The sequence below is a fragment of the Antechinus flavipes genome, chromosome 2 (assembly GCF_016432865.1).
Source record: "Antechinus flavipes isolate AdamAnt ecotype Samford, QLD, Australia chromosome 2, AdamAnt_v2, whole genome shotgun sequence".
Taxonomy (NCBI): Eukaryota; Metazoa; Chordata; class Mammalia; order Dasyuromorphia; family Dasyuridae; genus Antechinus; species Antechinus flavipes.
The window spans coordinates 485820467-485837947 of record NC_067399.1 but is presented as its reverse complement, the minus strand read 5'-3'; the positions used below and the strand labels follow the sequence as shown (position 1 = coordinate 485837947).

The window sequence follows — 17481 nt, the reverse complement described above, 5'->3', positions numbered from 1 at the left end:
TCCCACCGTCTGCCGAGTGAGATGAGCCGGCAGCTGTGTGCCTCTTGGGGTTTGTTTGGGCTTCCCTGGGTTGAACAAAGAGTAAGGAGAACAGAATGAAACAACTCAAGATTTCCTCAGGAGGCAGGGACTGACCCCAACCTTCCTTTGGGCTACAAGTCCCCAGAGCTTAGGGGCAGGTCCACAGCAAGCACTCAATTAACTCCTGAGGGCACGGAGTGTGCTGTTCTCAGCAGGCACTTCATAAGCAAGTACACACTGGCTAAATCTCAGCCATGGCCAGGAATAAACGCTAGGCAGCCACTGGATCGCCTCTGGGGCTGGAGCGGCCCCCATCCTGAACACTGGACCCGGAGAGAAGCGATGGGCCATGCGATCCGGCCCTCAGAAAGCTAATGGGAAGGGCCGAAAACCCAGTGGAAAAATTCCTCCGAGCAGGAAAATACGCTGCTGATGGCAGCCATACATGCAACAACAAACTCGGTCAACATTTGCCAAGAGACAATAATACTGTGTTGGTGTGAGCAGGGAGATGCTCTGGAATGGCCAGAGCCCTGGGAAGTTAGTCAGGGAAAACTTCCCGGAGAGAGTGAGCTGGGGGGCAGGGGGCAGAGGAGAAAGAACGCTGCCTCGGGGGTGCCCCTAGGGACCGCCTGAGTCATGGCAGGATTGAAATGCTGGGTGCAGAGCCCAGGTCTGTGCTGAATCCTGACTCTGAGCTGCTCTCTGTCACCTCCGGCAAGCCCCTGAGGCTGCTTCCTCACTGGCACAAGTGAGAGTCCCTTCCAGCTTTCTATCTTTGATCCCCTGACCTGTATACTTACAGGAAAACCCTAGTGACCCCGAGGCTCAATTTTCCTAATCCACAAAATGGGCCTCCTTTACCAAAGTCACCTTTGGGGGCCTCACTGTGGCAGGGAGGTACCCCTGAGTCCTCAAAAACCCCAGAACATCATGAAGGATGGCAGGTCCTTTTGAGTTGAAAAGCCTCCTGGCCCAGGCCCAGTGATCCAGCTCACGCGTCTGACCCCCAGGACCGGCCAGGAGCATCGTCACCGAGCACGGTCTCAGCCCACAAAGACCATCTAAGGCACGCAGGTGGGCGTCTTTGGGTGATCTGTGCTGAGAGAAGGGATGGCAAAGTCCCAGAGCCCGGCAGGGCCGCCGGCGTGGCCTCCTGCTCAGGACTTCGGACCCTTGGGAGGGCGACCAGAAACAGGCTGCTGGTGCTGGGAGGAGAGGGGCGAGGCTCGGCCTGGCAGAGGAGAAGCGAGAATCAACCCACCTGTCCGCATCCCTGTGACGCCGCAAGGGGATTGCCTAAAAGGAGGCAAGGAAATGAAACTGAAAATGGTTTCACCGCACAGCGATAACATGTCACATCCGGAAGGGAAGCAAGCCAGGGCTGATCTGGGCGCCCTGTGAAACACAGACAGCATCTCCCATCCCCATGAACCAAAAACTTAACAGGTAAACAGGAAAATGTTCACTGGGGAGGGAGAAATAAAACCTTCCAACAGACCCTGTCCCTCCAGGGGGAGGTCATCCAAAAGCCACAGGGGCACCAAGGACTCAGCCTCCAGGCAAGCCCACCCAGAGGGCCCGAGAGAACAGCGCTAGATCGGGGTGGCAGAGACATTCAAGCTCGGGCTCCGTGGCTACCCGGGCAGCCTGTGAGCCTCAGTTACTCATCTCGGAAAGGAGATGATACAAATCTGCCCTCCCACAGTCCAGGAACACAGCGAGGATCTAGTAAGATCTCAGGTACAATAACACCATAAAGGGAAAAGCAGCAAAGAAATGGGAAGCTAGGAACCGGCTCCCTCCGAGAACGACCAGCACCCCCCCCTCCCCACCCCACACTTTGGGCTAACGTTGCACCCTGTGCGATGGGGCAGTGCTAACTATAGTATTAGAATGTAAAATCAAATATTCAGATAAGTGGAAAGGGATTAACAATACTGCCAACTTTGCATTTCTTCACATGATCCCCACTGGAAGGTAAGTGTGGGACAGGTTTTCCAGGCCTGTGTTCCCAGGACCTAGTACAGTGCCCAGGGTCTTGCTGATAAGGGCTTAATAAATGTTTGCATTAAATTATTTCATTGGACTTTCCTGCTAGGTAGTGAAGGCAGGGATTATTCTCTTCATGCTAAAGGTAGAGAACCTAGAATTCAAAACTCAGATCTTATCTTCTGCAGGAAGCTGTTCTTTGTTCCCTTCTCTCCCCACCCCACCCCCGCACCCCACTAGCGTTTTCAGACACTCAGGTTCCTATCTATCTAATACATATAATGTGTACCATATAAATGTGGTAGCTCTCCAATTAGAAAGCACGGTATTTGAAGGTAGAGACCTTGTCACCTTTCTTGGTCTCTTCAATAGGTACCAAGGTCCCTGGAACACAGTTGGCCAGTAACAAAGGTTTGATGAGACTGGCCAAAGGGAGGTCACTCAGCAGGGCCAGAATTAGAACTCCGGGCTCCTGGCTCTTTGGTCCCCAGTTCCCCCACCACAGCATCTCTCTAGAAGTCATCGGGCAGACTTCCAGCTACGCAGGTGCCCAGTCTCCAACGTGAAAAAACTGGAGAGCAGGAGAGGGGGATGGAAATCCGCACGGTCTCACCTTTGGTCGCTTCACTTTGGGGATGAGGATGTCCGTGCTCAGACTCTCCCTGTGATTGAGAGATGCAAAGGGCCGGGCGGCCCCCCAGGACTCCAGGTAGCGGGTCATTCGGACAGAGGCCCGCATCTTCAGGGCATCGTTGGCTCTCGGCTTTGGGAGGTGCTGGCTGACCGGCTGCTGTTGCCGGGACTTCAAGGGCAAAAACAAAGCCATATCACTCAGGAAGCCTGACTGCAAAGGTCACTGACAAAGAACTAATAAAGATTCTCAGTCTTCAAGGATGACCCTTTCAGGAGTCTGGGGTGCCTGAAGAACTCACAGAAGGCCAAGTTCAGCCCCACTTGGAGCACAAGCATTAGGCCATATCCTCCCCAAGCCAGGAAGAAAGTTTGATGTGAGGAATTTATTTCCAGATGCTATAAATCTCCTGTAGCATCCTCCCCAAGCTGGACAATAACCTCTAGAGCCTGTGAATGAATAACTGCCTCCTTCCCTCTACCCTGACCCTGGACACATTCAAAACCACATGTACAAGAAGGTGAACCAAGAGGAAGGAATGGAGCTCAACTAGGTCCCGATCCACTGCATGCTTCCAAGGCTTTCCCTGCACAACTGTTGGAATGAGACATCTCAGGACTCGGATGCCATCAAGTTTTTCTCTTTCACAAAAGGTGGGGGTAGGAGGGAGTGAGAGAGAGCAGAGAGAAGGGTCACAAGACAGAAAAGAGGAAAGCAGATATCTATATTAAACTGACTGGGTTAGGCTTCTTTCAGTCTTAAGTGGGATGACTGGCCCCAGGAAAATAACCTCCAATCCCCAGATTTACCTTTCAATTTCACATTTACCACACCATTCGCTGTATACAATAATCATAGCAAAAAGCTCATCACATGATTTATTATTTATTTATTGAACACTAGCAGGGGACTAAGCACTGTGCCAAATGCTGGAGATAAAAGAAAAGGCAAATGCAATAACCCTGCTTTTAAAGAGTATTAGAATAGTATCCAAAAAACTACATATAAGATAGAAGTATAGAAATCTATTTTTATATGTGTATATTTATTTATACATGCAAGTGAAAGTAATCTGGAAGGAAAGGCACTTGTGGGGGAGTGTAGAAAGAGTCAGGAAAATACCTCCTACAGAAGTTAAGATCTGAATTAAGTTATAAAGGAAACCAAAAGGTGGCAGAGCCTTCCAGGCATGGGGGAAAACCAGTGAAATCAAGACAAGTAAACAAGCATTTATTAAGTATCTAATATTTGCTAGGCAACTGTGCTAAGCATTTGGATTATAGAAAAAAAAAAGAAACAAGGGAGGGAGGGAGGGAGGGAGAGAAGGAAGGAAGGAAGGAAGGAAGGAAGGAAGGAAGGAAGGAAGGAAGGAAGGAAGGAAGGAAGGAAGGAAGGAAGGAAGGAAGGAAGGAAGGAAGGAAGGAAGGAAGGAAAGGAGGGAGAAAGAGAGGAAGGGAGGGAGAAAGAGAGGAAGGGAGGGAGGAAGGAAAGAAGGAAGGAAGGAAGGAAGGAAGGAAGAAGGAGGAAAGGAGGGAGAAAGAGAGGAAGGGAGGGAGAAAGAGAGGAATGAAGGAAGGAAGGAAGGAGAAGGAAGGAAGGAAGGAAGGAAGAAGGAAGGAAGGAAGGAAGGAAGGAAGGAAGGAAGGAAGGAAGGAAGGAAGGAAGGAAGGAAGGAAGGAAGAAGGAAGGAAGGAAGAAAGAAAGGAAAGAAGGAATAAAGGAAGGGAGTTACAAGTAGGGGAGGAGGAAGGAAGGGAGGGAGGGAGGAAAGAAGGAAAACAGACAAAAACCAGTCTCTGCTCTCAAGGAGGGTATAGTTTAACAAGAAAGACAACAGGTTAACAACTATGTACCAGTAAGATACAGAAAGGATAACATGAAGACAATATAAGGGGGAAGGCACTAAGATTAAGGAAGACTACAAAGGGCTTCTTAAGAAGACTTTGGTTGAAACCAGAAGAAAGCCAGGAGGCAGAAGTGAGGAGTGAGAGAGCTACTTTCCACATCCAGAGAATCAAACATTTTCACTTTAAATTTTTTTTTCTTTCTTGTGGTTTTTCCCTTTTGTTCTGATTCTTCTTTCATAACATGACTAAATATGGAAGTATGATAACCCATATCAGATTGCTTGCTGTCTTGGGGAGAAGGAAAGGAAGAGAAAGAGGGAAAAAAATGTGAAACTCAAAATCTTACAAAAATTAACACTGAAAACTCTCTTTACATTTAATTGGAAAAAAAAATTTTGTAATTGAAGCTTAAGGAGGTTAAGGAGCCCTATGGATTCAAACTTGAACAAATCACTTAATTCTCCAAGCTTTGTTTTCTTTAATTATTAAATCAGGGAATTAGCCTAGATCAATAAAAAACATCTTACTAAGTGCCTCTTATTTGCTAGACACTGTACTAATCAGTGGTGATACAAAGACAAAAATGAAATAGTCTCTGACAGCAAAATTTTTACATTTATCAGGGCATCCAGCATGTAAATGAAAACATGAAAAATAAATATGAGGGAATTTTAGGGCACGAGAATCTCATATGTGAGAGCTAGTATTTGAGCTAAACTGAAGCAGAAGTGAGGAGAGGGGAGTAACCTATATAAATTCACATAGGCAGGAGAGACTAGCATATCTGAGGAAGAACAAGGCCAGTCTGACTGGACTACAGAACATGAAAAGGAGAATAATTTTCAATATGGATAGAAAAATTGTGAAGAGCTTTAGACAGTTTCTTAGGTCTCTCCCAAAATTTATGACCCTACAATTTACCTCAAGGCACATTACTAGTACATAGCAGAGATAAACTCAAAAGGCCTTTTTTTTTTTTAAACAGATGAGAAAACTGAGGCTCAGAAAGATGAAGTCATAGAAGTTATTAATAATAACACAAGCAATAACTCACATTCCCTCAGTGCTTTAGGATTTACATCCAGGACAATCCTGTAAGAGAGGCCATAAAAGGATTATTATGTACATTTTGTGGAGGCCAAAGGAAATTCTGTGCCCACAATCACATAGTGGATAAGAGAGGAAGAGAATCCAGGTCTTCTCACTCTCTGCTACAGTACTTTGCCTCGTTGCTGTACCTAATAATGCCATTTCCTTTCAGAGTACAAAAAAAGTCATCCTGTAAAGATGGCCTTACTTGTGGATAGAGAAGGCAACAAGATTTTTGGACAGGTTCCTCCACCCCTTATATAGGGAAATGATAAAGAGCATGTTCACTGTTGAATTATGAAGGATTATAATCATAAATCTATATATTACAGAACATATGGCAGCAGAGAGGGGACAGGAAGGAAACAGAAATCCTTTAGTCCAAACCTTTTATTTTATCTAATATCTATATATCATATCTATCTATAGAGTTAGCTGTCTCTACTAGAGGCAGAATAATTAGTAGCAGCCAATCATAGCTCACATTTCCAGGTAACAATTACTTACAAAATGTTTTTCCCAGAACAACTCTAGCAGGAAGGGAGTACTTCTATATACTTTAAGGTATCTATGATCTCTTCAGTGTAGATCCCACAATGGTCCAAGTAGCTATTCAGTCCTTCATCTGCATGATTTTTGTTCACTTCCTCCTGTTCAAATCCTCTCTTGGGAGCTGGGGAGCTCTACCCAATGCACGAGGGACCCAACTGTGGGTCTCCCGACATCATGAGCATCAATACAGGGCAGGATGTCTTGGTGGATCGCCTCTAGGAGTCTCACATACACAGTTATCATAGATCTACAAGAGTATTCTTCAGATACTTGTTTTTCCCCATGTGGAGAGTGAGACAGAGCTCTTAAGTCGATAGTGATCTCAATTTAGGAGGCTCTGGAATGTTTGATGGGATCTGAGCTTGATGTAATTTAACACAATGTCATCTACTGACAGATGCCTTGAATGACCTCACCATTTATAATGAATTCTTTTTCCATTCAGACTTTGAGCTCCATGTCAGTGGCAAATACCTCTGACAAACATATCTCCCTGTTTTATGCCTCATTTTATTTTAAAAAGCAGAGAATCATACAAAGCTCTCTCTGTTGTAACAGTTAACAAACAACTGGCAGATGTGACTGCTGGATCACAATCAGAATCATGCAAGATTTAGTAGCCACTACTATGAGGAGCAAAGAGCTTAAAATATAATATTCTAGAAAGTAAAGTACCTAGGATTACAACCAAGACTAAACTACCTAGCAAACTGAGTCTACTCCTACAGGAGAAAAAAGAAAATTTTAATGAAATAGAAGCTTAAAATTCCTGATGAAAAGGCAAGAGCTAAGTAGAAAATCTGAAATGGGAGTCAAGAGAAACATAAAAAGGTAAATATGTGCAAGCAATCATAAGGAACTAAACAAGATTAAACTGTTTCTTATATAGAGAAATGATACAAGTAGTTCCTCGGATTTCTATCATCATCAGGGGTCATGAAGTCTAATTAGAAAGAGAACCCAGAAGTGATTCTGTTTTGTTTGATGATCTCAAAAGAAGAATGGAAAAGCTAAAGGAAAGTAATATACTGTAAGAGGGGAAAGGGGGTGGGAGGGAGAAGAATAGGAAATGTTTATATAAGGAAGCAACAATGGGAGAGCAGGCAACAGTTAAATCTCATTATCATATAAATTGGTTAAATAACAGGAAAATAGATATATACACACACAATTGGGAATAGAAATACATCTTACCTTACAAGGAAATAGGAGGGAAAAAATGGGATAAGAAAAAGAAGGCGATGAAGTAGAGTAAAACAAGGGAAACATAAGTCAAAAGCCAAACCAAATTTTAAAGAAGAGATGGGAGAAGAGGAGGAAGGAAATGTATAAGAAAAAAGCATGGAGGAAAATATATACCAATCATAACTATGAATGTGAATGGAATGACTCTCCATAAAATAGAAGAGGATAACAGAATGAATTAGAAACTAGAATCCAACAATATGGATTATAAGAATTTATAATTGTTTATAAGAAACTTGAAATAGAAACACAAATACAGAATTAAAATAAAGAGTTGGAATATAATTTACTATACTTCAGCTGAAGTTTAAAACAAGGCAGGAGTAGCAATCATGATTTCAAATAAAGCAAAAAATAAAAATAATAATAATCCTAAGTAAAAGAGATAAGTTAAATTTTGGTAAAAAGTTAGCACAAATAACTAATATAAATTATTATATCAATAATATGCACCAAATGGCATGGCATTTAAATCAACAAAGGAAAAGTTAAATGAATTACAGAAATAATAAGTAAAATTATAATAGTAGAAAACCTTGACTTGCCCTTCTCAGACCTAGATAAATTTAACACAGTAAAATAGATCAATTTGCAAATGGCTAAACAGACTCAAAGGAATCATTAATATTTCGATGTCAACAGAGAAGAAGATTTCGAGCAGAGGGCCAGATTTGTACTGAACCTATATTGTTTTATCTTTTTATTAGTGACTTTGATAAAAACATAGAGAGAATACTCATCAAAAATAGAGATGACCAAAACTTGAAAAGATAACTAGTCTTAGGCTTGGTCATTGGGCTAACTCTAATAAAATTAAAACTGAACTGGGATCAATGTAAAGTTTTATGCTTGGATTCAAATAAAACACTTCACAAGTACAAAATAAGAAAGGTAGGACTAGCTAGCAATTTGTCTAGAAAAACAAAAACAAAACAAAATGTGAGAAGTGTAGGGGACTGAAAGCTTAATGTGAGTAAACAGTATAATGTTACAGTTGGGAAAATAAGGCAATCTTAGATTGCATTAGAATTGTGACCATCATCATGGAGGTAATAGCTCTTCTATCCCCTAATGTGATCAGAAAACATGTGAAGTATTATATTCAATGTTGGCAAGTTTTTAGGAAGAAGATTGGAGTGTAACAGGGTGAGAGAACTGAAGACAATAGGAAAAAGGAATGTTTATCCTAAAGAACCGCTGAGAGTGGCCATAACAGAGAGGATATGAGAAAAGTTGTCTTTAAGTATTTGAAGGGAGGGATTAGAATTATTCAGTTTGACACCAGAAGCCAGAACTTACAGCAAAGTTGCAAAGAAGCAAATTTGGTTTGAGGTCATTAGGAACTTCTTAACAAGCAGAGCCATCCAAAAGCAGTGGGACTTGCCTTGGGAGACAGTGGTTTCCCTGTCAGCAGAAGTCTTAAAGGCTGGATGGCTACTTTTTGAGAACACTGTAAAAGAGGTGGACCTGTGTTCACAAGTAAAGACCAAATGGCCTTTGAAGTTTCTCCCAACTCTGAGGTTAGGTGAAAGAATAAGCACCATGCAATCTTGTATTTTCTGCACCATACCACTCAGTCAATTATGTGGCCATAAAGAAATGATCGGCTATAGAATGTAGTTTATAAAAGTATGTCTTCCCCTTCTAATGTTTTCATCAAATATACTTAGTTCATTTTAGAAATGGTTCTTATTAAGATATTTTTGAAAAAGAAGCTACATGGGTGGACAGTTACTGACATATTATCACTCATCTTTTTCAAAATCATTTGATATCTTTTTTCTGCTCCACATAGCTTTAGAATTAATCTCTCAGCAAGATCAAAATTGTATTTCCTCGAGCAATAGCCTTTTCTGGGTATTCTTGGTTTGTCCCAGTTGCTCTTTCATTCTTAATTTTCTTTATTATCATTTCTATTTCCTCACATGAGGGACTATGATATTAGACTCTAAATGTGGTAATTTCACTGTCATTGATAGAAAATATAGTTTGTTGTACAGGGGTTTTTTTTGGTCTCCAGTCCTCACTTTTTTTTTTTTTTTTGAGTTAATGCTATTTATAGATAGTACAAATATTCCAAGTCAATAAATCAGCACTTATTAATCACTTACTATGGACCAGTTAATTTCCTAAGAACTAGGGATTTAAAGAAAGATAAAACTAGAGTCCCTGCCATCAATGAGAAGCTCACATTCCAATAGGGGTGAAAGAAACTACATGCAAACAACTATATGTACATGCAAATAACACACAAACACATAAATATACACACATATATATGATTTATACAATGTAAATGGAAAGATAATCTCAGGGAAGGAGTTGGCTTTAAGGAGGACTTGGAAGGGCTTCCTTCAGAAGGTAGAATTTGAATAGGAAGCCAGAGAATCCAAGAGGGAGACCTAAGCATTTTAGGCCTGGGGGGACAGCTGGGAACAAGGTGAGGAGGCAGAAGGTGTGTGTTGAGTCTGAATGACAGCAAATAACTTAGAGGTTGGATCATACTGTACATGGAAGGAAGTAATAAAGAAAAAAAACCTGGAAAGGGCTAGGCTGTGAAAGGTTTAAATGCCTAACAGAGCAGTTTATTTTTGGTCCTGGAGGTAACAAGGAGCCAGTGGTATCTGGTGAATAAGTTGTGACAGGATCAGACCTGTCCTTTAGGAAAGTCATTTTGTCAACTGAGCGCAGTATTAAAGTAGAATGGGGTTCTCAGTTCCATTTTACAGATGAAGAAGTGTCGTACAGGGGAAGTAACTCAGCCCCACACTTGCTGATTGTAAAACCAGCGCTCTATTACAACACAATAGGTCAAGTTAGCCTGGAGTAGTTGGGTATTATTGAATCAAATCAAGCTCTTTCTTTACGGTAGTAAAAGTCTGGAAACAATGAAAACTTACTGACTAATTAATGGCTTAACAAATTGTGTTACAAGAACATAATAGAATATTAGTGTTCCACAAGCAACAACATATTAGAGAAATTCACACAAATCTGGAAGATCAGAACTAATGCAGGACATAGGAATGAGAACCTGGAGAAAATTGTGTGTGTGTGTGTGTGTGTGTGTGTGTGTGTGTGTGTGTGTGTGTACATACACACATAATATAACACATTCTATGTTATTTTCACATGTGAAATTATAGGTAATATAATATATTTAATATATTATACAATTATATAGGGGCAAGGAGATGACCCAGTAGATAATATCAGACCTGGAGTCAGAAAGGCTCCTCTCCCTGAATTCAAATCCGGCCTCAGATTTTTTACAAGCTGTATGATTGTGGGCAAGTCACTTAACCCGGTTTGCTTCAATTTCCTCATCTATAAAAGGAATTGGAGAAGGAAATGTGAACCATGCTAGTTCTTTGCCGAATGCAATCATAAAGAATTGGATATGACTGAAAAACAACTAAACAATAATACATTTATTACATATTATACATATATGTGTAATATATTATTTATATATTACATATATGTATATATTATGCTAGTATATACATACTATACTATGCATATATTATTATATACATTATACTATATATGTACATATACATTATACTATATATTATAGTATATATACATATATTGTTATATATTATACATATACATATTATAGTATAATACACATATAATACACACATATAAATTGTATATATACATATATATGTATATGTATATACACACATACACACACACATACAAAAACAGAAAGGCAATCAAGCTGATTAATTATAATAAACAATGATGGAATAGGGGAAAAACAATGAAACAAATTTCTCTCCTCTTATCAAGAATGAAGAAGGGTATAGAACAATAAATACACTATCAAACAATATTGTTTTGTCAGCCCCTGTTGCTTAACTTTACTTTCTTTGTGACAAAGTAGCATCACATCCAAAAATTACTATGGCAAAAAAGCATCAATAAAACCTTTAAAATATGATAAAATAAAGCTCAACATGGTGACTTTTCAAGTGTACAGCCTAATAACATAAAGAATAATGGCTGGCAAGTCAAAATACCCAAGTTCTAGTCTCTATTTTTCCATTCACTAAAATGTAATCTGAGGCAAATAATTTCCCAGGCCTCATTTTCTCCTCTTATCAAAAATGAGAGGATTACTCTAAACAAACTCAAACGGTTGTTCCAGTCCTGACATTCAGAGATCTCTATCACTAGTTGGGGAGAAGGAAGCAGATAGTGTCTTCAGGATAAGACAGAGGTCTGTATCCCCATTTCTCAGTAGTGGTAACTAAGACCAGCTGAGCCCACACATCTTTGGCTACAGTCCCAGGCATCTAGAAATGAGAAACTAGACAGTTTTGTTTTGATGTGCCCAATTCATCTAAACACTTAACGGCTGGGTCTTGAAAGCAGACCTTGATGTGCCGCTGGGGCAGAGAGGGAGAAAGCTTGAAAACAGATTGACGACATTCTTGTCAGAGCCCCAAGAATGATTCACCAAAGCCACATACAGACTTGCTGGCCTCCTGTGTGGAAAATAATTCTGTTTGTCCAGGCGTATGGCGGGGTAGGGGAAAAGCCCTCAGCCCCTACCCATGTGAGAAGGAGTCAGAGCAAGGCTGTTGCAAGAAGAAAGGTAAGGAGGGCTTGAAAGCCTCCCAAACTCTATCCTTCCCATCATGTATCCGGTCAAAAGTCTGACTTCCTGGTCTGAGAAGATGCACAGTCCTCCCTGGTTTGACTAGGGGGATCCACTAGCAAAAATGTGACACCCTGGGACCCCAGCCCTTTGCAGGGACAAAGCCTTTGGGACAAATGACACTTGCACAGACGGAGGACTGACAATTTGAAGGAAGAACTGTTTCAAATGGAAATTTATGAGCAACAGCCAAAAATTATGGCTCAGAGTCGAAGCCACTGCCAGACCCATGACTCCCCAGAACAAGGCGGACTTCTAGTCATGAAGGAAGCCAACACTAATGAACTAGGTCAGGCCTTCCTCTTCAGAACCCCAGCCCCTGGGACAGCTCTGCGGCCCTCAGGGTAAATTCTCCCCCCACCCAGCACTTCTGGTCATCACACACAGGCACAATGGGATCACAAATTCAGAACTGGATGGATCTCACAATCCAACCCCCTATTTTACTGATGAAAAACTGGAGAATTTAAGTGACTTGCCTGAGGTCATTCAACCAATAAAGTAACAAAGGGATTCAAACCTCTGACTCTAGATTCAGTGATCACTGTATCAAGAGTCTCTATGTATATAATTAAAATAATTAGACAGAGCTCAAAGATTGACAGTCTCCTACATGCCCAAGTCTCATTTACTCCAGTTTCATATACATAACTCCTACAAACTCCACACCATATACCTCAGCCCTGAATGACATACTACCTTGTATTTCATGCTGTTCTTCGATGTGAGTCCACTTTATCTCCTTAGCCACACTTTGGGCAGCGTCTGTGCCTTAAACAGCACTGTCTCTCCCATTATACAAAACATAGTAGGCCTGCAGTAACTGTTGGTTGCATGATAGAAAAAACACTGATTTTGGAATCAAGAAACGTGGGTTCAAATCTTGGTTTGCTATCTGTGAGACTGAAAAATCACTTTCCTCAGACTTCTCAATTCTCATTTGTTAAAAAAAAAAAAAAAAAAAAGGGGGATTCCATCTCCATGTTCTCCTTCAGCTCCTATGCCTATGCTCCCCCAGGGCTGCCTTTTCCATAAAGGACCCTTGAACAAGCATTCATCAATGGTTTTACTGATTAAAAAAGAAAAACATTCATTGGATACACAATAGATTAGAGAATAAACCGCTTTTTAAAAAACCAGCCATCTTAATTGTATTGAGACAGAGATGTTCTTCTCAAAAAGAAGTTCTAGAGCTGAAATTTAGATCCTGCAATGAGTAAACTCAAATCCCAGCTCTGCTTCCTACCACCTATATGACCTTAAGCAAAGTCCTTTCTCTAATCTGGGCTTTAGTTCCCAGTAAATGAGTAAAATGAGGGTGTCGGACTCATCGATTGCTGGCAACCCATCCAGTGCCATATTTGTGGCTTCTATAAGCTGCATGAGAAACTATAACTAGAAAACAACAGACAAAATGGGACTTGGGCTGGAAACTTCATCTCCTGCTCATTTATAAAGTCTGGCAGAGTCCCGCTTAAAAGAAAAGACTCCACTGGGGAACATGAGGTTCTTCTGATTACACAAGAGAAAAGGAAAAGAAGGGGAAGGACAGGAGGGAAAGCCCAGACAGGCCAAAGAGGGCAGACCTATGTGCCCCTTCTTGCTTCAAAATGGAATTGTCCAGGAGGGGTATAACCTAGAACAACAGGCCAACAGGGAGCTCTTTGGAGCCCAAGACAAATGGACCAACAAACCCTCATCCTATACCCCTCCTCTTTTCTCTCCCTCTCTACACTCCTTCTTCTCTCCTTCTTTCTCTCCCCCCTCTCCCTCCCTCCTTCCCCCCTCTTTCTTTTTGTCTCTGTCTCCCTGTCTGTGTCTCTCTGTCTCTGTTTCTCCCTCTGTCTCTCCAATTCTAACAGCATTTTTTTGCTTCTCTGCTTCCCACCCCCGCAGTGGCCTTTCTAAAGAGCCCCAAAGGCAGGAACTTTCCTCCTTGCTCCCCCTCCTCCTTGCATTCCACCCCTTTTCTTTCTTTTGGCATTTCTTTTAGCGCCTCTTACGCATTTTCCACGTGACATGTATCACAATTATCCATAGTTGGGTTTTATCCTCCTACTAGATTCTAACCAATTAGAGTCTCTCTTTTGAATGCTGGATCATTACCAGTACCCTGCCTGGGGCTTTGCCCACAGCAGGTGTTTAACAAATGCTGTGTCTGTTAATATGATTGTGATCCACAAATTTCCAAGGCTAGGTAAGTCAGTAAAAGAAGCATGGAAATGATAAGGGGGATGCCCTGGGCCCTGGAAATGGCCTGAAGCACTAGGAGGCAGATGCTGCTCTACATCAATATGGTCCTGGTGGACCCATGCATTCTCCCACACACATAACTATAGACCACCTAGAAGTGGAAGAAGGAACTGAGCATACCCGAGGGTCTATGACCAGGTAGGTCTGAATGTTCATCTCCTTCAGGTAAGGGTCTCTCTCCTTTCCATTCCCCTCCTCCACTTCATATGCTTTGTCCAGATGATTTAATGTGGCTTCAGTGATATGCACCCGGCTGTATTCAAGAATGTGGAAAAAAAGGAATTGAAACCACATATGCTTAGAATCCTTCAAGGAGGGTCTCTCAAACTAATTTAGTCATACTGAGCCTCTCTGTATGGTGCCAGAGAAACTACAGTTATTCAGACTCTGTGTCTCCATCTCCTTATCCCTACCATAGACATGCTTTATTTGAGAAGGAAGGAAAAGGTGGTATCCTTGATGGATTGTGGTTAAAAAAAAAAGGGGGGGGGGTAGGAAGGAAGGAAGGGAGGGAGGGAGGGAAGAAGGAAGGGAGGAACAGAGGGAGGGAAGGAGGAAGGCAGGGAAGAAAGAAGGGAGGAAGGGAAGGAGAGAAGAAAGAAGGGAGGAAGAGAGAAAGGGAAGAAAAAAGGAAAGAAGGGAGGAAAGGAAGAAAAAAGCGAGGAAAGGAAGAAAGAAGAGAGGAAGGGAGGGAAAGAGGGAGGGAAGGAAGAAGGAAGGAAGGGATAGAGAGGGGGAAGGAAGGAGGGAGGGAGAAAGGGAAGAAAGAAGGGAGGAAGGGACAGAGGGAGAGAGGGAAGGAGGGAGGGAGAGAAAAAAAGAGGGAGGGAGGAGAGAAAGAGGAGAAGAGAAGAGAGGGGAGGGGGTGGGTGGGAAGGAGAACTAGACAATTATAAGGTCTAATTCATTCTCCTACCCCTAGAAAGAGCTACATCTTGTGTCATCTTAATTTGATGGATATAGGATGACAAAATGCCAAACTGGAAAGGACCTTAAAGATCATTTAGTTCAATTCTTTCATTTTACAAATGGGGAAACTGAAGTCAGGTTGTTAAAAGATCTCCCCCTCACCAGAAAGGGAAATTATTCATCCTCTGTCCATACTCCTAGCAACAGGAATCTTCTTACTGGGCTGATTTGGAATCATGGAATCAGGCACATAGCAAGTCAGCATTGGAACGATCTCTTGCTCCAAACTTCCCATGTTAAAGAAGAGGGGAAGAAGGATTGACATTGGTCAACAGCAAGTCAGAGCTCTTATCACTGAACCATGCATGTCTTCAAATCCAGGCAAAAGACAAATGAGCTGGTGGCCACCCAAAATGCCCAGGAGCTGAAGGTCCAGATGCCAGGACTATGATGATAAGGAGGGGGAAGTGAAGTCCAAAGCCCTCCCCCTTTGCCTTATGGATGGTTCTTACCCAGGGACCCCAGCTGACTCCATCCGGTTGGCCAAGGAGACATCATGGGACCACACATCATACTGCCACTTTCGAAGACCGATGACCCCACAGAGCACATTTCCAGAGTGAATGCCCACTCTCATGTTGATGTCTACACCTGTGGCTTCCCTCACTTGCCTGGGGACGACAGGAAAGTGTCAAAACCTCCTGGAAAACAGCAAGGCCACAATCAATCTCATGGCTCTCTTAGCTTCAAATTACTCAAGATCTTCTTTCATCCTAGATGGTGCCCAAATAAGAAATCCAGCTACCTCGTGAATCAATTCATAAGCATTTTTTAGAAACTCTTTTGCTGTCCACCCAGGGATAGGCACTGTGGCAGAGAAAAGAAAAGGCAAATCTGTGCCTTTGGGGAGTTTACAGACTTATAGATTAGACAAAATTGATACACAATACAACTAAGAAAGAACACAAGATAGTAAAAACAAAGTGATTGTGGCAACTCCTTTTAGGATCCACCATTAAGGAACAACTCCTCCTCTGCAGTTAGAGTGTTAGAGAATTGCCAAGAATGAGATTCAAAATAATTCACCCACAGTCGTGCAGATAGTCTCAAAGAAAGAATTTGAATTTGAATTTGGGTCTCTGGACCTCCAAGGCTAGCACTCAATTCCATGAGACATTAATAGGATAGGGATAGCCTATCCCATTGGGCTCTCTCTCCTGGACCAAAGGTAACAAACTGCTAAATGTCTGGGTAGATAGAATAAATGCTACAGGAGAAAAGAAGGATCCCTGGAAACAGTGATAGTCAAGGGAAACTTCCCAGAAGAGGTAGAAATAGGGCTGGATCTTGAAAAAGAAACAGAATTTGAACAGACTGAGAGACCAGGAGGGGAAAGGGAGGAATTATGATTATTACAATTAAAAGTCCCAACTTTAACATGAACTTCCAATCTTGAGAGTAACAAAGTTCTTCCTACTGTCTGACCTCAATTCCTCCTGCAATAATTTAAGTAGCAGCCTTCAAGGAATCAAAGCATGGCCTCGAGTTGTTATTTCTCCTCTCTGCCACTTGCTTTCCCCTCTCTCACATGGAATGTCCCATCAGCTCGGCACAAGTCTCCTGGCTCTGCCTGAGATCTGGAGCCAGAGAATCCCAAGGGAAGGGTCCCTCTGCCCCGGGCACCCCAAGTACCTACTTGATGGCTTCACACATGTCAAGTCCCATCTTCACACAGTTCCTCGCGTGAGTTGGTAAGGACACTGGCAAACCAGAAACACAGTAATAGCAATCCCCCAAAATCTTGATCCTCATACACTCGTTTTCCTGCAAAGTAAGTGAGTTACTGAATACATGTGGCTAATGAGGTGGCCCGAACAGGACCAGAAACCAGCCTTCCCAAGCCCTGATCCAAAGGTTCTTTTTACCTGCCATGAGCAGCCTCCGCTTAACCTCCACAGTGGAGAGCATGGAACCCAGCCTTGCTCAGCAGAAGGGTGACTTACCTTGGCTATCTGGTCAAACTTCCCAAAGAGCTCGTTCAGCATCACCACAAGCTCCTTCGGGGAACAGTCGCTGGCCAGACGGGTGAAGCCCACGATGTCGGCATACAGGATGCTGCACAACAAAAGCAGCCTTAGGGCCAGGCAGCCCCCCGACAAGCCCCCCAGGCCCTCCGCAGGAGACCGCCATGCTGGCGGGACACAGTCCAGGGCACTGACAGACCTGGACAGCAGCAACTCCTAAGCATGTCGGCAAGCATGAGAGGGCCT

General features: G+C 42.5%; 1 protein-coding gene across 1 annotated transcript in view; it reads right to left on the bottom strand.

The window, feature by feature from the left end:
• Nucleotides 1-17481, bottom strand: part of ADCY7 (adenylate cyclase 7) — an 87870-nt gene that overhangs the window by 21335 nt on the left and 49054 nt on the right. The window contains exons 7-12 of the mRNA XM_051979816.1: nt 17215-17326; nt 16908-17035; nt 15724-15882; nt 14423-14555; nt 2627-2815; nt 1286-1320 (exon numbers count right to left, since the gene is read on the bottom strand). Of these exons, the coding sequence (XP_051835776.1) occupies nt 1286-1320; nt 2627-2815; nt 14423-14555; nt 15724-15882; nt 16908-17035; nt 17215-17326 (756 nt within the window). The remainder of the gene's footprint in view (nt 1-1285; nt 1321-2626; nt 2816-14422; nt 14556-15723; nt 15883-16907; nt 17036-17214; nt 17327-17481) is intronic.